Source organism: Wasmannia auropunctata, unplaced genomic scaffold (genome assembly GCF_000956235.1).
Source record: "Wasmannia auropunctata unplaced genomic scaffold, wasmannia.A_1.0 LD335736.1, whole genome shotgun sequence".
NCBI classification, from domain to species: domain Eukaryota; kingdom Metazoa; phylum Arthropoda; class Insecta; order Hymenoptera; family Formicidae; genus Wasmannia; species Wasmannia auropunctata.
In genome coordinates, this window is record NW_012027154.1 from 365,582 (window position 1) to 387,073 (window position 21,492).

The following is a 21,492-nucleotide window of genomic DNA, read 5'->3' on the forward strand; positions in this document are numbered from 1 at the left end:
TATATTAGGGATTCTAAAGTACTGATTGTGAGCAAATTACTTGAATACATTTTGAACAAATTTGGATTTAGTTGAAGAGTTTCTTATGAATCTTTGAAATAACTGTTGCTTCTCATTCACGTTTTAGTATCTATGTTGAGTATGGTTGGAATGCTCAGCGATTTTAATATAAGCCTACGACTCATATTTTTCATGTTCACTAATATTACGTATTACATAAACAGCCGGCTGTGGCTTCACGAAGTGAGGAGCTCACGCGGAAGTAATGGAATAATGGAAACGGCATATGGATGAGTCGCGGGCAATCGAGAAAGCATCGATTTATTGGCATATTACTACCGGTGCTAATTGATGAAAGGTATTCGTAACAGCATCGTGCAACAACGCTAACGTACATCCAGCATCCAATATCCTGGAATCCCCGATGGACGGACTGCTCGTAATGCAACTGTCGATATTACTCGGTAACCGATGGCGTGCGCGACCTCAGCTAGTCTCTAAAATCGATACATTATAACGCGCCCGTATGTTTGTCCTCGCCAGCCACGTGATGGAAAAAATAATGACGGTATAATTATGTATTTTGATAGATCAATAGTTATAAGTCGAACATACACAGATTTTAAAAACGCTGCGACAAAAGTTTTAATTAATTAATGCTCATTTAATTAAGTATAGTTAAAAAGATAAAATCATTTTTTATCTCATTACGCAATGAGATTTGCTCCATCACAGAAAAAGAATAGAATATGTACAGAATACTCAAATTGAAATTAAAATTTTAGGTAGATTACATTTGTTTTTACTTAATAAAATTAATAGATATTTTTTTTCAAAAGTTATTTCAATATATATCATTTATTCAATTTGCATTACATAATTATATGCATATACAGAGTAAGAGTAAGATTCTGTCAGATAGACATGTAAATAGGTCTAACAAGTTTAGAGGATGTTTTCCTGTATATTATTTTTGCAAGTATATTATCCGGGATAGCGCGAACGCAGTCCCGACTACCAAAAATTATACGTCCGAGATATCCACATTAGGGATATTCGCAAGGGTCAGCCCCAACCGTAGTGCAATGGAAGAGCCTCGCCCTGGAGGAACCGCCTTCATGATCACGGTAGCCTCTACGCCAGGTAAGTATGCTTCTCAACCTCGCTCGAGTCTTTTTATAAGTTTAGGTGACGAATTTTGAATACGAGAAAGACTACAAACGTTGCGCAACGTAGCGTTAAGTATTCGAACTAATGGACAGTTTTGGAGGGATGCGATTTTATAGAGTGAGAGCTCACGAATGGAGGGGGTAGAGGTCTCGCAAGGGTTTTCAGGGAACAAAAGGATTGTCCGGGAATATTAAAAGCAGTTAAAATCATATAAATATAGGTATTATAAAATGTTAAATATATATATTATACATATATAATAAATATATATATTTAACTTGAAGAAATTAAGGCTCCAATAATAAATAAATCATAAATAATTCAATAATGCCTTTGTGAGCCGACACGCATGTTGGTGTATATTTTATTAATAATTTTTATTGTTATAATATCAAATCACATACAAACTGCAAGTCGCATATATTATCGGTCTTGAAACACAATTTTTATATAAGGCTAGAATAATCCCCTGTAACAAATAAAATTGTCAAACAATTTAATATTTTTGATGCTAATAAGCATTTATAAGAATCTATAATTCCCCCCGAAACTATGAAAAAATATATATGTATGTAAAATATATTATAAAAATATTATAATATGTATAATTTATACATAGTAAGTTGTATTAAAAAAAATATATATATATACATATATATGCATATTTAAATAATGTTATGTCGTGTAACATCTGCAAATCTTCCTCGTATTCAATATTCTATACTTAAACTAATAAGAAGATTCGAATGAAAGTAAAAAATATTACTGTTTGTTACTCTGCGAGATTATTCGTGAAGGCGGTCCTGCAGGGTGAGGCTCCTTCATTGCACTACGGTTAAGCCTGAGCCTTGCAAGTATAGATAACTCGAACGCACAATTTTTGGTAGTCGAGATAGTTGTGTTAATGCTATTTCGGATAATATACTTGCAAAAAAAATATATCGGCAAATACTATCTAAACTTAGATCAATCTATATCAGACCTATCTACATATATATATATAGGTCGAAGATTAAAAGATAAGATGAAACGGATAAACAAAGTCTTTAAAAATCCTAAACTCCGGCCAAGTTAAGAAAAAATTCGATTTGATTGGAGAAGGTACAAAATAAAACATTGGGGACGAGATTTCATGTTTTTCTCTCCACAAAAATTTCACTATCTTCTGCAAAAAATGTGTACTTATATCACAAAATATTTACATTATAAAGCAGCTGCAAAGACAAACCTGCATTAGAATTTTGTACGATAATAAATACTGCACGAGGAGAATGAAGGAGAAAACGAGAGAGAGAGAGAGAGAGGCGAACAGCACGAGCTGCATATTGAGCCAGTAGTAAAAACGCGGCGCGGGTCAGACGAATGTAGCGGTGCAGTAGTAATAGCCCGACCGGACGCGGAACAATAGCAAGCCGTTTCATTGATTTGTTGCAGTTTAAATTACAATTTATACCTATGCGCGCAAAATTTATTTTATTATCTCGATGTTATTAGTCAACTACAATATAAACTTTAATATATTATTAATAATTTGATATTATTTGATATTTGATACAAATTGATCGAATATTAATTCGAGAAGCTCCCATCAATGCGTGCATATAAGTTTCACGTAAACGATTTTGGTTCTCCAAGAGAGAATATCAACACGTGACGTTTAATATTACGCGAATAATTTCGGTATTCGATGCGCGTCTCCGAAATATGGATATTAACGGTCGAAGCACAGATGCAATACCGCCGTTTGTGCGATATTGAAAACGTGCTCGAGTGTCAAGTTCTTTTGTTTTTTTTTCCTCTTTAAATTGAAAATACTTGGAGGACGAATCGCGTTTGAGGGACTTGTGCGCAAAGGAAAGCTCGTGCTTCGAAGCTGGCTTTAAGCAAACTCATCTGCACGGCAGACTCGTACAGTCACGCGTGTGTACGTGTGTGTATGTGTATATTATACGTCTGCGTGCATTCGCCCGCAGAATTTGCTGCTAGCGAATACGCGAATGCACCAATTCACCGTTAACTCTGGCCTTAGGGCTTCCGCGTTTGAATCTCAGGCGTGCAGCGACGTACGGGCGTGCATCCGCGGCGGATGTGCATCTCCCACGACGTGCTTAAGACGTGAGCGCGCGCACCGATAAATATCCTGCCCCGAAGTGCGAACGAGCCGTTTCGCGGATTATTACCCGATCGTCATGCATCCCTGCGGATTGAAGCTGTAAATTGTACTCGACCCACCGCCGCGCCGCGAGGTCAAACCGATCGGCGAATATTCCACGAGATATCGGAAGCTGCGAGCAACTAACGATATATCGTCTCGAGCTTCATTCTTATAATTCTGCGCGCGTGGGGCAATTCTCTTTCGACTTGTTACGATAGTGAACCGCGTGGAATGGAGTCTCAGCCTTCTGAGTTATTAATGCAAAATTAAATTATTGATTTATAAACGCATTAATTATATTAATTCATGTTACATAGATTTAAATTAGTAGCCGCTGAGAGAGATTGATTTTTCTCAGCAGATCATCATCATTGGAAACAAGAGGAACCGAGGAAAATCGCGAGGAAGACGAACGCGAAAACGTTCGCTGCGCAGCGATAATTTTTCTCGATAATTATTATGCAAAAATTAATGTAGACGTTATAGCTTCCGCGCTCCGCTTCGGCTTTTAAACTTCGACTCACTCTTTTTGTTAAGCGCTTTTGATTAGAATTCTCGATACTCACTTTGCAACCCTCGCAGCTGGTAACGCCGTAATGATAACCGCTCGCCTTATCGCCGCAGACCTTGCAGGGTACGAAGCTCTTAGCGGGCGTCGAACTGTTGGAATCAGCTGCTGCGTAATGCTGTTCTGTAAGCAGACAAGAATAAAAAAAAATTAATGCGTTATTTTGTTTTCCTAATAAGGCTAACAAGATGTGCATACGTAAAAATTGATTACGTAATAACAGAATAAATCGCGACTGTACATATATAGGAACAGGTTATAGTAAAACAAGACGAGCAGGATAGGCGTAAGACTATTTGTAACTACGTGAGATGTATGTACTCCGTGAGGCTATCTAATTTCACATGTTCCTTGAGTTTAACAAGGCGAGATAAGACGCAAAAGGAATTAAGCGGAGAAAAATTATTTCGCGTGAGCGTCGGACACCCCCCTCCCCCCTCTCCCACGGCTCTCCTATTTCCGAGAGATACAAACGGGACATATCCATCCGACATTAGCAGCATCTTTCCTTCGCTCGCATCAGCATCCATAATGCAACGAAGCCCATCGTCGTGGAAGGGAATAGGCCGCTTCGTACGCTTCGGACGATTCAGGCTGGACGCGTAACGGGAAGCCGGCGTCACCGTTACGGAAAAGGAGCAGAAGAAGAAGAAGAAGAAGAAGCGGGCGCAGCGATGGCAGCGGCACCCAACTAGACAGAACAGAGCAGAAACGGGAGATGGAGGAGGAAGAGGAGGAGAATGAGGAGGAGAAAGAGGTGGAGCAGGGAAGAAATGAAAAAGGAGTAGCAAAAAGGAACGAAACGGGGCCGCCGGCAAAGGGAGAGAAGGGAACCGTACATAGGAGATCGTAGCTTGCGACGTGTGTACCGTTGGTTTCTCTCGCGAAATCCCCTGCCAGAAGACGTCGTTATTGTGGAGTTAAGGAGAAGAGGAGAAAATCTACGAACGTGTAAGAAGGAGAGGAGAAAAAGTAGAAACGTTCAAGTGAGAAACAAATGGAAAAGAGAGAGAGAAGGAGGGAGAGAGAGAGAGAGAGAGAGAGAGAGAGAGAGAAAGAAGCGGTGGACAATTCTCTCTGATCCGAGAGAGCCTCGCCATTTGCGCGCGATGTGATTTTATGATGGCCGTAGAAACCGTAGTCGGAAGCAAACGGTATCCCGCTTCGCCCGTTCGCCCGCTTGCTCGCTGGATGCATCCGCGCAACCCATCGCGGGGACAATCGAGAGCAACCCCGTTACTCGGTTCTCGTCGCGTGGCGCTACTCCTTGCGCCTTTACCTTTGCGAGCGACAACGACCGGCGAACTGCTGGAAACGTCAAGATCGCTTCGCAGAATCGACCGTCTTCAACTCTTTAACTGCGGCACGTTCAATTGCTCTTTGGAAATTACTATTGATACAACGCTGAGACTATTTCTTCTATTTTCTATGGTAAATCAGAATAGCCTATACTTAGCGGATGCAATGTAACGACGAAAGTTTATCTAATTGTTTTTCAGCTGAATAATACATATACATAATATATATGTGTTAAGGAGTTAATTCTGGAAATTTGCACTTCTCGATGTACTCCATAGATCTGGTATTATTAAATTTAAACAAGATATGGAAAAATTGATGAAGAGTGTTTGAAATGCAATTCGCTGATTAAATTTTACGCTATCTTCTCTTTCTCTCTTGACAGATAAATTTAACGACATCAAAGTTAAACATTATATCGAAAAGGATAAAAGTAAATTTAGTTGAATTTTTCAGTTAAACTTTTTACATCATGATAGCTAACTCTTCTCGTGAAGGGAATTTTTTATATATTGATATAAAAAGATTTGAATACTAAAATGAAAACTGCTGGCGCAGGAAAGTACATATATTTTTTATTTTCCTTTTTCACTAAGTTGATTTGTTAAATAAGAGATAACGCGATCAATTGTGCAAACAAGAATTTCGTCAAACAATTACATTTGCGAAAATGGAGCGTTTAATGTTGATCGACTTTAATCGACGATTGACGTCGCATTGTAAAAGCATTGTTAAGTTATTAAATAAATCACGAAATTCGTAATGACGGATTTTTGAGAGGAGAGCACCGCGCTTAATGATCAGATAATGACACGCCATTATGAAATATCGGTTATTCTGTACGCTCAGCATCGAGATGCCTCGAGTGTTAATTACGGCCGATATAGCGGTTTATTTTGGAAATAGTGTAATTCTCTACTCCCGTAAATTCTCATAAATATAATTATACTGTCTCACTTTATGTTATACTCGTATCACTAAAATTGGTAATTATAATCACTCTTGCAAAATAAGTAACGCGTGCAATATTAATTAAATAGAATAAAAATGATGCATGATATAATGATTTAATAACAGAGGATTTATATATATTCAGTAAAATAGATAGGTGTAAAATAAAGAAATACGCGCTCACGTATGTGTAGGTATATTTGTGCATATGAATGATACTCTAATTGTAAGTTGATTCGTAATTTCGAGAGAGCAAGGCGGAAGTTTATGGGTGCGCCGTAATTACATACACTGGTAATCAGTTAACAGTTAAGCCAAAGTTCTTTAGTACTCGCTCGAAAGAATCACGCCGCTCATTAGAGACGTATGTTAAATGGTCACGCACGAATAAATCTAAATGCTATTTTCTTGTGTCTCTGCAGCGCTTACTCTCGCGGAACCGCCACCTTTCTTGCCCGACACGGCACGAGGAGAGAGATAAGACGTAAAAATCACATTCTATTTATTTTACACGCAGTGATAAACTCTCGCACCTGTTTTTCCACCCGATAAAAATATCATTAACCGTGAGTTATGATCATAAGATCGCGGGCCCTCGACTAATAGTTTCTATTTCACCGTAATCGTTGCCGCAATTTGTACAATTTAGATTCGCGATAACATAACGTTATATCGCGCGCGCTCGGTCTATTTCAAAGCAGCTGCACCAGATCACCATGGAGCCATAATCCATCAGTCTGCTAATAAATCGATTACGCTATATGCAACGCGGGGGCTACTCGCCTTTGTTCAGAAATCAGCGGGGCGGTAAATGCACCGAAAGCGCTGCACGTTCGAATAAACGGCACGATGCGATGCTAACAATATTATCGTGCTCGACAATATCAAAACCGAGGTATACAGCTCGTTTCGACAGTGTTTATTGGCGACCATCCAGCTTCGATAAGGATAATTAAATCTGGGCCAGCCATTTATTCACAAACAACAGTCTGATATGTATTTTGTCGTTTTCGATATGTATTTTTGTCGACAAAAAAAGTAACAACTGTAATCATAACTGCAACGTCTGCAACTGTATTATTTCTAACGTACAAAAAATTAGCGTTAATGAAAGAAAAAAAAAACGAAGCTTGATCGGAAAAAAATTGAGTAAGAAATGTATGCGACATCTCATTGCTAACGTATGTAACATGTGATAGTGCTATTTTAGCAATCGCAACGTGAGCCACCCCAATGAAACAACGTTAAATGATTCATCTAATTCTATCCCCGGTAATTTACTTCTAATGTTTACCTAAATTTAACTGTTAGTCGGGGAGTTCAAGCATGTCGAATGTCAATTTACCGTCGCGGAAATGCGAAGCAACTCTCCTTGTTATCGCAAGTGTGAATCTACGTGTACTTGCGAAACAGCCGATGGTGCGCCCCATTGTCGGTGAGCACTGGCGCGTGTTCGACACGACGTGGTAGACACTCCGGAAGAAAGTAGAATGGGATCCCGCACGGCTTTCCCGGAGATATCGAGAAAAAAAGGAAAGAAGAGGAAATGCGCAAAAAATATTCGCCGAACGAGAACAATGTTGTAAGTAATTTCTCGCTTGCCTCTGAGAAGCAGATGGAAAATCAATGGAAATGTTTAACGTGAAAAAGCGATTGTACAAAATGCTCGCAATTACCGCACAGTAATCTAAGAGCGAATTCTCAAGCGGTTCTTAATGAATCGAAAAGCCTGAAGTATATAAAGTATATTCGAGATCATGATAATTTTCGAGTAATAAACAATCCATAGAAAAATGTACAATAAAATTTCCAAATAATACTCTTTTTTGGATATGTATCCTTTTTTGTAAATAATATCTGTGCATGTATACGTCAAAAAAAATAAACGAAGAAAGATAAATATTATCCGAATTGTGAAAATTATAGCGTGGTAGTAGCATAAATATTAAATAAATTGGATAAACTTAAAAATAACAATATCTTCATTCGACAGAATTTTCAATCAAACGAGATTAATCATTATCTTTGGCGACACTAACGAGTTCATTAAGTTAATGTGAAATGTAAAGAATAGACTATTCGGCATGTATTTAATCGATACGCGATTAATATTTCGTAAAACAGCCTAATTGTGCTTACGTGCACGGCGCTGCTAATACATTCACCTTGTTATCATTCGCGCGGACATCAGAGACTCGCGCGAACAGGCAGCGGCACAAGTTGTGTATTATTATTCCTTTCGAAACGTGACAGGTACGTCAGGATTAAGGTATGTCAAAAGCGATTGTTGAACCTGTCGAATATCGGTTTACGCGATTATTATCCCTTTTGTGGTTTTTTTCCGGGCGTGTTAAATACATATCTCGTGGCGGCCACAAATTCGCTGTCATGCTGCGTTCGCTTTTCGCGACGTGTAGAATTCCTCAAGTAATAAGAAATTAGGACACCGGTCGTCATTAATAGGAAAAAGCTTATAAGGTAGAATGAGATACAAGAGAATGAGAAAGCAACATATATTTCTCTCTCTCTCTTTCGTTGTCTATTTTCTTCTTCTATTATATATATGTTCTTCTTTTCTATTACATATATGTGGTGCAACCAATCAAAAATCGTCACTCGGTGTCCTAAATTCTTACTTAAGGAACTCTAACGACGTGTAGTGTATATAGCTATCTTATTTCTTTTCATACGTGGCGATATATTTAAGCGAGCGGTAATTTACGTACATCGATAATCATTTATAATAGTTACAAAATTGTTTAGTGTTCGAAAGAGTCGCTCGTTAGAGACGTATGTATGTTACGCGATAATGCGCAAATATCTTTATTTTGCCTGAAACGCGTAAACGCTATAATATTAATTAATATCCGCAATTCAGTTTGTAATACGTTAAATATTTTGTGGCGGCGATACGGTCCAAACTTCAAAACGAGGTGCTCGGCGTAACAACTCGTGTTTACGTGGTCGCTTTGTCGTCATTCACACGGGCGAGACCCAAGTCCGATAGCCAGCGGCACGAGTCGTTTCGGTATGTACCGTCCGCACTGCCTTTCGAAACGCTATACCATTCCTTGGGAACACTCAGTAATCGCCGGCCCGTGTAATTAAATTACTCACGCAATTCGTAAAATTGAGGCAACGAGTATTTTATTGTAACAGATATTTCGCGTAGTTTATTTTTCTCATGTAGAAATCCAGGCGATAGAAAATATAGATATAAAATTATTGCTACGTGATACCAAGGGTAGTAACAATTTCAAGATAATTTATTGGATATATTTAGCATGTTACGCATTTTTTGTCTCGTTGTCAGTTTAAATATAATTTATCTACTATTTCCGCATCGAGAGTGCAGGATGATACGCGAGTATTGCCGAGTAATGGCTACTTCACACCACTTCACACGGAACGCGATGAGCGATGAGTGACAAGCGATATCCAATGAAAGTTCCGCTTTTTCGGACGTTACAACAGAAAGCAGAGTTCTCATTGGATATCGCTCGTCACTTGCTCATCGCTCATCGCGTTTTAATGTGAAGTAGCCATGAGTCGAGTAAAGAGAAGTGTGATATGTCGATCAGTTTGCAGTAACTTTAAAATTCGCGAAGCAGAATATTCGGTATACGTTTAGTTTATCAAATATTTCAACACAGAACAAGTTAGTTAATGGCCTCGATGTTCGTGCAGCGCGCTATTGTTTACAAGGTCGCCGCGTTATCACTTATCATTCGCTCGCTGTGACTCGAACCAGCAAGTATATAGGAGTGGCGCGAGTCACTCTGCATGTTGGTCGGTATTACTCTTCGAAACGTGATCGTGACAATAGTACCGAAGAGTACCAAACGCGATAACCATTTAACAAACAGCGATTACCATTAATTAATTCTCATAATGAACGATTCATTATCGTGTCGAGATGCTGGTTTTTTATCGAGACAGGTACTTAACGTTAATTACTCGCACGAGGTAGAAATCAAAGCGGTGGAGGATATGAATAAAAAATTATTGCGTTATTTATTAAATTGAATTATTTCTGGGCGACAAGTATTTCTCTAAAGCATCTTGTTGTATTATCGCGTATTCTTTAAATTTTCTTTCTTTAGATTTAAATGTAATCAATTCCATTACTTTCGAATCGAGTGCAATAATATACAAATTGCTAGAGTGAATCAAAATCACAACGGAAAGCCCATCATATCTCAATCAGAAATTTGATTATAGATTTTCAGACACTTCGTGTCTTAATTAATCGTTAACTCGATTTCAGTAATCGCATCGCATGACTTTATCAGGATTAAAATTACCGACAATTATTTTCGAATTTTTCGTACATTAACGGACGTCACAATTATGTAACGAACTGACTCCGAATCGAGCAAAACCATTGCGACGCTTTTGATTATTAAGTACAATTATAAATAATTCCATACTTTGATTATAAATCGTCAATCGCGCAGCATAGATTCGGTGTTTGTACATATCGACAATTCGTTCCACTGCCGTTTTTAGATTTATTCGTTGCGCCAACTTTTCTCGTGCCATTCCTTCCTCGTAATGTGACAAGTAATGTATGTAACGCGATCAGGAGTGCCGTACAAAGTGTCGCGTGATTATCAGAACGCACGCAATAGGAATAAAGCGTGTTTTCGCGAGTGTTGCGCTGTACGAGTATAATCTAGGAATCTGTCGAGAGGAGGAGAAGGCCTGGGCAGGCATCGAGCGACTCCAGGATGACTGTAATTTATGACTTATTTATTATTTATCATTCGCAACATTAATAATTTATTCTCGTTTATTCGAACGCTCTACGTAAGAATTAGAAAAACGACACTTCTGTCTATGAAATTTCAAAAGTATATTTTAGAAGATATTTTTATCGGATTTAATATGTTTTAATGTAATTACGTAATTACACTGTTAAATCTCGTTAATCTATTTGCAAGAGGCAAATAACGTTCAATATGCATAATGTATGTAATTATTTTTGAAATATCTAACTGTAAGATATTTATTATTTTCTTGTCATTTGCGAAATTAAACGCGTGTTTATAATTATTCTACGTAACGATCACTTCTGAGCTATTATTATACTGCAATATTGATTACACTCCGCACTGGTGTAATGTGGATATATTTGTTATTGTACAGTTCAACATGGTTCATAATGTTGGTTCCCGCAACTGCGCGTTATATTGATGAGTTACAAATAAGTTTAATTTGAGGTAATGGATCTGTAAAAGTTATATTAGACATGCATAAAATATGTGTAAATGTACATGTCACAAACATTAGTGGCATAATAATAATAATGTAATGATATCTCTTTTATAGATAGATTATTTTGAAATGTGCTAGAATAGATTAGTGATAATATTTAAACCTTCAAATACGCATATTATAACAATCACACAACATACACCTATTTATTTATTGCGCGTATAAAGATACACAATGTATACACATGAACAAATAAGTTCATAAAACAGAACCCATCATATATTATTTGTTGACATATTGTATATGCCTAATTATACGCCAATATAATTACGGGCTAATTACGAGCAATTATTTGAAATTCATAGGATAAACTCTCAAACGAAATAATAGGATATATTTCACAGGTAAACTAAGCTCAGTAAAAAGTAAAAAGTAATAAATAGTGGTATATGATTTTCGGACAAAGAATGTAAAGATATATTGTCATTCTTTACACTGCATTTTGCCAAGCTTTCTATATAGTGTTAAAATTTCATTATTGGGATTTTAATTGTGTAGCATTAATAACGCGAATTGGTATAATTCCCAAATTAGCAACGTACTCTGTGTTAAAATAATTTTTGATACTGACTTCGAATCTGATTGGATTGCGCGTCGCGTAATTAGATGCCACAACGAAGAGGCAATTAACTTATCAATTGTTAACAAACAGCGAAGTCGCGCAACTCGCTGCTCGGACTGATTAAAAATCTAATTAATCGGATTTCCCCGACAAGTCGGTTTTTCAATCGGGTTATCTAAGCTCCTTTCGTTACTTTCTATATTTTCCGGGAGAAAATCCAGTCACCCCAAGAGAGCACCGATTACAGAATGCCCTTTCAATCGTGATTCTCACATTGTCTCGTATTAACGTTTCTCGGGATATATTTATCGTATCGTCCGGAGATCCCTCGAAGATCGGCATTATTCTCGGGACCGCGTTCGCGCTCTAGGAATACCAAGTATTCGCCCGTCCACCGCACCTCTCTCGAGAGGGGGCAGACAACCGATATGGCGTAATTTCTCTCCGCCGTCGTGCAACTCCGCAGCCGCGCGCGCGCGTGTGCGCTCGCTACTGCACGGCCTCGACCTAGGCTGCAGTTTCACGGCGCCCCTTGTTTACAAGGAAGCGCTGGGCGCCGCATACAACCGCGCCTGGGTCACAGCATTTCGTATTCCAGTCCGCGTCCTATGCGTCCGTCCGCGCCGGCCGTCGCGTCGTCGTGTCGAAGTGCAGTGTGCGAGTGTGCCTCTAGTGCCGATACGTGACGGCATCCTGGCGCGGTGCACTGTGCCAGGGGTGAGGCTCTCGCCCCGTAAAGACAATAGCTTTTACCGGGCAGAGGCGTGAGTTACGCTGAATGCAACAGTGTTCCGCAACTCGGGGCAACAAAAACATAAATTAGAGATAAACCGACATACGCGGCGAAGCCTATTCTTTCGGAACTCGCGAATAAAACGGCGAAATTTTGATGAAATAAGAATCAACTCTCTTTTTTTTTTTCATTAATGACCGAATAAAAACGTCCGAGCTATTTTCCCCTCGCTCGCTTTCAATATTAAAACTATCGAATCTCAGAAACTGCATAAATACGAATAATTTTTACAAAAATCGTTTTTAAAATAATTAGATTGTAATTTTTTAAAATTACGATCTAATTATTTGATAGCAGTTATAGCTGCTTTAGTATTTGTAGATAAAAAGATATTTTTTCAAGACTCCCGAGACTTCGTATCCAAAGGATTTGTTAATTTAGTCAGTTATTAGCATTGTAAAAAAATGACTGAATGTTGTACAAAACGAGCCATAGAATTGAATTAGCTTTGAATCAGACGAGTCGCACGGTTTAGCGATCGTTTGATTCAATACCACGGAATATAAACGCGCGCATCTCCCTCGTTTTTTTTTTTTTTTTTTTTTTTGCGGAATTCATATATTCCAACCGGAACGCTCCGACGAACGTGGCTGCATCCGCGCCGAGGCGCCCGCTGATATTATCGCGCGGCCGCGCGAGTCATCTCCGTGAACTTGAATCTCATTTTTATTGTTCCCGCGGGCTCCTTCGCGTCGTGCGATGCGCAATAATAAAGGCCGGGATCTCGTATCGCGTAATAAACGCTATTACGCGTGAGATAATATTAACGATCGCGCAATATGCCGGAAATACTGTGCCTGGCGCGACTGGCGCATGTACCGTTACGCCGCGCCGCGCGCGCGGGATTAGCGCGCGGGGGCACTGCCTAGCGCTCCGCGTTCGGCTCTCGTAATTAGCCGGCAGCCGGTTGTCGGATTCAACGATCGTGACTCGATGCATTTGGATACGGCTTGCCATATACGATACCTAATCGAAGTATCGCTTATTACCTACACCCAAGTCAACTTGCGGCTAATTATGCACGATTATGTCGGAATGTGACTTATTCAGAGCATGCCGCTTAACTTGACTATCTCTATTGATATTAATATAAAAATACGTTTTTTGAGGATGGAAAATTATCTATGATCTACAAAATATAATTTATTTCTTTTATACAGAATACACGGAAAGAATTTTACTTTAAAATTTACCCTGAAAATCATGTTAATCGTATAGGACAACATAGTATTTCGACGAATTTTATGATTTTCACTATTTTTTTTTTAATATATACTACAACAAATTTATTATAGTGCACAGTAAAATTTGTCGAAATATTATGTTGTCCCACGATTAACATGATTTTCAGGGTAAATTTTAAAAGGAAAATCTCTCTGTATAGATATTAAACAAGTAATGTAAAAGATTTGAAGGGGTAATTCTTCATATAAATTCAAGATGAAAACTTTATATATGTATAACCATATATCCATCCCTAACTCAATTTCAAAGATACAGGGTATCAAAGTTGAAGGGAAAATTTCGCAAACCATTCTGCGAGTATTTTGATGAAGATTTGTATGTCTCATTTAATCGAAATAGCCCCAATGGTTTTCGAAATTTTTGGAAAAAACGAAATTCTTTTTTTTCTTTATAACCGTTGAAACAAATATTTCGTTCTTCCAAAAATTTCCACAATCACTCGAGTTATTTTTATAAAACTTGAAATATACATAAAGTTTCATATACAGTTTTCGTCTTGAATTTGTGTAAGGAATCACCCCTTAAAATTTTTTACATTCATCCTGCATATTATATTTTATATTTGATTATATTTACTATAATATTTTTTTAATCAAGTATTACGATCAATTAAGGTGTCTATTTTTCAGATCGCTGTGACTAAACGACATATATGAAGTATCTTTGTTTCGCGGTGTAACTTTTAATCGCTTTAGTTAGTTTAATTCTCCTGCAGCGATATCTATCTCACAGGATTGAGCGGCAAATCGAAAGTCCCTTGTTAAGAAAACGTCCTCTACGTAATAAGATTCTTACGGCGCGTCGTCGCAACGTCGCGTTGTCGTGGCGTCGCTTTCGATTCCCGGCGGATCGATATAAGCTCGCCACTCGAGGAAGGAATCGCGATCGTTAAAGGACGAGCCCCCGTAATCTCTCGTATCCTGGGAACACACAAAGCGCTGCAATATCGGCGTCGTGTACATGCGCCTTCGCGCGCCCGAAACGGGTAATTTATGATCGCGTTCACGCGCTCGCGCCCGCTCGCTTTCCCAATGCACTTTCTACGGCCGATCTCCGTCGCGCGAGAGAGGCCTGACATCCCGTTCTCTCTCTCTCTCTCTCTCTCTCTCTCTCTCTCTCTCTCTCTCTCTCTCTCTCTCTCGCACGCTCTTTCTCTCGCTCTCCCCTTTCTCTTTCTCTTTCCGCCTTACCGTTAGTTTCTCTCTTCGTCTCCGCGCTCGTTATGCAATTCCAAAGATATACGGTCGCTTCGGGAATGTCTGCAGCCAGTTGCGAGCTTGGAGCCATTTCCCGGGTGGTCTATGTACAGAATTTCACGCGCGACATATCTCGATACAAATGATCTATATCGAGCTAAAAACAGTCTCGAACATTTGCTTAACAAAAAAAGTTCTAACCATGTATCTCGATAAATCAAAACAACTACATGCAGTATTTATAATTTTCGGGATTTTGAATTTTCGATATGCACGTAAATTTTACGAATTCTTGTTCTTAGTTTCATACAGGATATCAATACAGAATTTTTACGGAGTTTTGGAAATATATTTTTCAAATAATTCAGAACCAATCCCCATATAGCACTATTGACAAACAACAACGGCATATAGAATTAATCGAAAAATAGAATTCCGTAAAAATATCAAAATGCTAGAAAGCTCGGAGTTCTAATCAATAAAAAAAGGAGAGAAGTTTTGTCGAATCTGTCAATATTTAATAATACACCAATATTTAATCCTGTGAGTGATTCTTTTTTTTTATAGTCTTTGATGTATTGAGTTCCAATGAGGAATTGAACAAGTGTTAATCATATTAAAGAATCGCTAAACGCTTATCAAGCTGCTTTTTCTGCCGAATGCCTATCGTAAAAACTGAAAATGGCCTGGCGCGTAGGCGTAATAGTATAACTTTGTAAACTAGGAAGTCCAACAATTCCCTCCCGGGACGTACCTGGCGAAAGATTAAAGACCGATGGGAAGCGAGAGAGGGAGTGGTGTTATTGATCAGGAAGATGCCTTACGGATTTTCGCGATTAGCGTGGGAGAGAATTACAGGGCATCGAGCACAGGTGTTGTGCAACCGAACGCGGAAACGCGACGCCGATAAAGCCGCTTTATAAGCGAGAGAGGCCCGGCGGAGGGTCCGGCGTCGCCGCAGACTCTCACTCGGAGGTCTCTTTCTCTTTCTCTCCATCCGCCGCGGCCCTCTCGCACCCGACGCGTTTCTCTCTCCGGCATGTTACAGAAATACACCGGGAAAATTATGTCACTAATGCGCTTGGATATATCTCTAGGAAATGGCGCTTTCGTTGCGCCGACGAGACCGGAGGCTCCCGGTATACATAGAGATCTCGCTGTATCATCTCGCTTGTTTTCAACACCTTGATTTTGATACATTTTTAATATTTCGATCACCGCACAGTCATACGAAAATCATATCCGTATGCGGAAAAAACGATTTTGCTGGAAGATCTAACATTTTGCTGGATACGCAGATCTGAAAATAAATTTTGTTGGACCATCAAAAAAATTTTAATTTTTTAGCAACTAGTTTGTGCTTCCAACATAACTTTTTTCATGGTCCAACAAAATTTACCTTCAGATCTGTATCCAACGAAATTTTAGATCTTTCAGCAGAATCGTTCCTTTGATGTGTGTTATGGCGCCGCGATACAATTAGGAATTTGAATTTTCATTTAATTTGCATGATTTGTGCACGAATATGAATGCAAATTAAGCGGAAGATAAAGTCACGGCTCAAACGAGAGCCGTAATTCTGAAAGAAATATGAGTATCATTTATATACGTACAGCGTGACAGTCAATGCGTTAACACGTTCGCTATCACCGTATACTAAAAAGGAGACAGGCATGGAGAGAAATTACCACTCCTTACGTAATTACCCTCCCAATAACTCTGGCATTACAAATTCCCTTTTTAAGAGCTAAGTTTGTAAGAGTTTGTCAAGTTTTCACCGAAGAAATAATTAATTGTTTATGCTCGAAATATCTATCTTACTGAATAAATTAGACTTAAAGTAGGCCATATTAACTAATAAATAAATCTCTCGTCTTATCGTAATAGATAAGTACGAATATAGTTATTCGCCTGTTTCTTGCGTCATGCGGTGTCTGTTGAAGCATTATCGCACAGTCCTGCTTTTCTCGCTGTAGTACTTCGACTTCTGTAATTGTTATGCATACCGTATCGGCGTGTACAACCCCAGATTTCATAATTACTTCCGCAGAAGATAGAAAAACCCATTTGCCTCGTTAAAAACGCAGTACGGCTGCATACGAAAAATACGATGAAGAGCTGAGATAAAATGATCCTCATTATCTCTCGTTAAATTAAAATTTTATTAAAAGTCATTTGTAAAATTAAAAATAAAGAGTACAGTATTATTATCCATCTATATTTCTGATATTTAATTCTAAATGATATTTAATTTATTTTATGCCAGTGCTTTTATATAAATTTTCAATTTTGCTGATACATATAATTCTATGGGCACACATACAATATACAATAACATTCTTTAGTACTATAATAATTACGATGCATTAGAAAAATTATTATTAAATTAATACACAGTTATAAAATTATTATTCAATCTTTTTGCAAAGATATTTTATTTTAAGATTACTGAAATGTTCGTAGATAAAGAAAAATGTAGTATTAGAAATGTAATAAATTTGAAAAATATCTAGCAGTTAGCAGTTGTTTAATAGAGATGGTACAACATAAAATACACGTGGATAATTAAGCCTCTAAACCAAGCTCATGGAATTCCGGTCTCACGCAATCAATACTTTTCCGCTATTACGACGAATGCATGAGAAGCGGATTGTAAACAACGTCATATTCACGAGGATTATTACGAGAGGCATAGCACTCTCTCGTTCTTAATCCCTTTAATTACGTCTATAGTTAATCATTTAATTGCAGCCAGTTTATCGATTAAACGATCCTCTCTCAGCTTCGGCACATTGCCTCCGTGAAATTATCAGGTCTCAAGGTTTTCAGAGATAACGACAAAGTGTTGCCGTCGCGAGCGCCAAGAAACGTTTCGTTCTAAACGGATGCTCTCGAGTTATACGATGTCATATGTGTAACGGACAAGCGATACGCTAATATGCGCTGAGATTTCATTTGTTCCGGTTAATTTCATTTGTACCGAAACGTACCAGAGAGTGCGAAAATCTAGAAGCTTTGTTAAGTTCCAGAACAACGAGAAGCTTCATTTACTTTTAAACGGATTTTACTTCGAGAGAATTCACAGAAGCGAAAGCCCTCCGCTTTACGCGGAGAAAAAGAATTTCGCTGTCATTCGTATAAAATTGTCGTCGCTATTTCGCATACATTCTATGTAAAAGCGGCTAAACTTCGCAACCGTAACCAAATATTCAATATTACAGCAAAATGTACTTTATAAACATGTATGTATAATGTATTTTATGTCTAGTTAAATATCTTTCGGGTAAAATAGAAAAATTCTTGTCGACTGAATATATTCGTAGAAATTCACGAAAATTTGCTCTGTTAAGGTAGATATTCTCTTTCTAGCAAGTTCGCTACGAAACATTTTGCTACGTGAAATTGTTACTTATTTGAAGATAGAAGAATTTTCCTCTCCGTATATATAGAAAAATATTTAATTAACTCTTCTGTCAATGCATAATTTTACAACTTTTTACTTTTTTTTTCGTCTCACAAGGTTCCCGCTAAAAATGTAAAAAGTAAAACGAGATGAGGTCCTTGTGCAAAACTGCTCTTTGTTATTCGAAGGATGGGGCGTTATAACGAAATTCGTACAAAGTATAAAAATTTTTAACGTTTTTAATTCGAAATGTTTATCCGTGCATTAACAGAAAGGTTAACTAGTACATAATTGAAAAATTCGCTGGAAAAGGATTTTAATTTCATCGCGAAATCTGACCTTAAAATATGAATTGGTCACTCTGGGACATGCCAAGTGCGTTTACGTTTTGTCCGAGCGAAATGCGGAAAAGTTTAAACGCTAATTTAATCGTCTTTCTCGCAACAAGGTTTACACAATTAATTACGATCTTTTAAAGCAACTCGTTTTTTAATAAGTCAAAGCACAAGGGAGCTTCAGTGCCAAGTTTAACCCGGGAGAATTTCATGGAGACGCCAGCGCATATTCATATTGCGTAATGAGCATTAATTACGTTTAAGAAAGTTTCCTTTCGACCCATCGCCATTGGAACTAACAGCGAAAGTTTTTAGCAACCAGTATTCACGACGACTTTTTAAAATTAACATCGCTCTTTCGCTGCGATAGAACGCTCTATTTAACGCGAGTACAATGTGCGCAGGACAACACGGTATGATACGGGACTGCGGCACATTCCTGCTCTTTGGCTCGCCGTAAACGTTACCGAGTTGCAGTATTGTATAATTCCGCGTTTTAATACGAGAATCGCATTAATGTAAACATGCGAGATGAAAATCGAGTGAATATATTTGGAGTTAAATGCGCGCCGGAGAATATCAGCTTATGCGGTTGTATTACCAATGCAAATGGGATTGAGCTTGAATTAACGCGACGGAGACATCCTTCGTGTATTGACGTTTCATTCTTTCCTGACGCGTACGCATAGTATTCATACATACAAAAATATATACAATCAAATATACAAAAAAAAATTATTATTGGCAGTCAATCGTAAACAGTCTTCTATCGTTCTTGTCGATAAAAGTGCCTTGAAACAAATTTGGAAACATAAAATAAAATAAACGATAAATCATAATACTTTTATAATATTAATCAGCTGTGTAATTCCATTAGCATCTTTAGCGCTTATTCACTTATTATTAGTTTCGCGAAGCACGCGAGACTTCACACGTCTTTATATATATATATTTTATATATATATCGCGAGATATAAAATAGTACTTTATTCTCTCGCATTTCTCTCTCAAATCGGATCACAGTAAGTAACGGGAATGAAAAAAAAGAACCGCATCGAATAATCCGGATTAAATGCAGAATTAGAGAGTACCGTCCGTGCGCGCGTTTTAACGCAGCCGGACGAGTTGCATAGACGTCGGGATTATCGATTTTATCGCATGCTGCAACTCGGCGGTGCGCGCCGCGCGCCGCGCCGGCCGTTGCGATTTTATTTCTGTGCGCGCGATTTCGACGCTTTCACCGGGGTTACGATATAATATAACATACACATACACGCGGAGATACGTGCACATATATCCCGCAGACGCATATACGATGATTGTATTATATAATATTATTTGATAAGCGGTGTGTGTATACCGAGTTGCTGAAAGCTTATTCTCGGGACACACCAATATCTAAACTTAAACAAGCGACTAAACTTCTGTTTAAGTAAAGGACTCTTTAATTTTATTTTATTTTTCAAAGTAAACAACGCTGACGTAAATTCTTCATGTTTACCCATTGTATAATTCTCGAAACTACTAACATACTAGAAGAGAGGGAACAGTGCATGGCTAATATAATTAGCAAATTATATTTCTAAATAACAAAAATTGTTTATTATATGATTTATGACATTAGATTCATTGTCAAAGCTGAGTATTAATTGTGAAGTTAAAAAACTAAGATAAAAGTGACACATTTAACATTTATCTGCTGATGGAAATTAAAATTCGGACCACGGCGGAGATTAAAGATAAACGAGGAATCGACGAGGAGGAGAGAGAAGCAATCCCTTGCCTTCAGCGCGAAAGTATTCTGTATTCACGGAATATCGACACTTAGCTAATGCCGAATGTCTGCAAGTATCGATGCCAAATGCACTCGGCCGCAAGGAGTGTATCTCGAAATTTCGCATCTCAAGCCACGACTCTTCTTCTCGCGAGCACTCGAGCGCGTATACATTCGACACTCCGGTCTCGTACCAAGTCAATTACTGGTTACTCGGTTACCGGCCAGCGTGTGCCGCATGCAGGCGTGTGTGTGTACGCGTGGAAGTGTCTCCGTGTATTTACGTGTATTTGTATTTTCGAGCGCGCGCGTGTGTGTGTCACGCATGCACACACACACACACACACACGTGCTCGGCCAGTCCCGTATCGTAATTCGCAATTTGCTCGAGCATTCACCTTCGAATTCCCGTTATTCACGTTCCGTATCGTCGTCGTATGCTCGGGAACCACTCGATGAAGAAATGATTGTTTTAGCCAAGCGACTGCTGTAAAAAGTAGAGTCCGAGGAAACTGTCATCGCGTACAAAAGTCTTCGATCAGGATAAAAGTTTCTGGATGAGTTATATTTAATTGTGAAACTTCAACTCAGTGACAATCTTGGTGTCTTTATAACGAAGTGATCGTTATTATTTCTGAATTGCTGCAGAATGTAATTGTGGATTTTAGTATTTTCGGATTTAGTTACTTTTAACTCCAATAGTCACTGACAATTCCTCGTTCAAATTTAATAAGAAACTCAATTTTCTGCTTTTCATCTTCAGA

General features: G+C 38.3%; 1 protein-coding gene across 1 annotated transcript in view; it reads right to left on the reverse strand.

The window, feature by feature from the left end:
* Window positions 1-21,492, reverse strand: part of LOC105456249 (ecdysone-induced protein 78C) — a 53,738-nt gene that overhangs the window by 6,132 nt on the left and 26,114 nt on the right. The window contains exon 3 of the mRNA XM_011700158.1: window positions 3,892-4,016. Coding sequence (XP_011698460.1) covers window positions 3,892-4,016 — 125 coding nt within the window. The remainder of the gene's footprint in view (window positions 1-3,891; window positions 4,017-21,492) is intronic.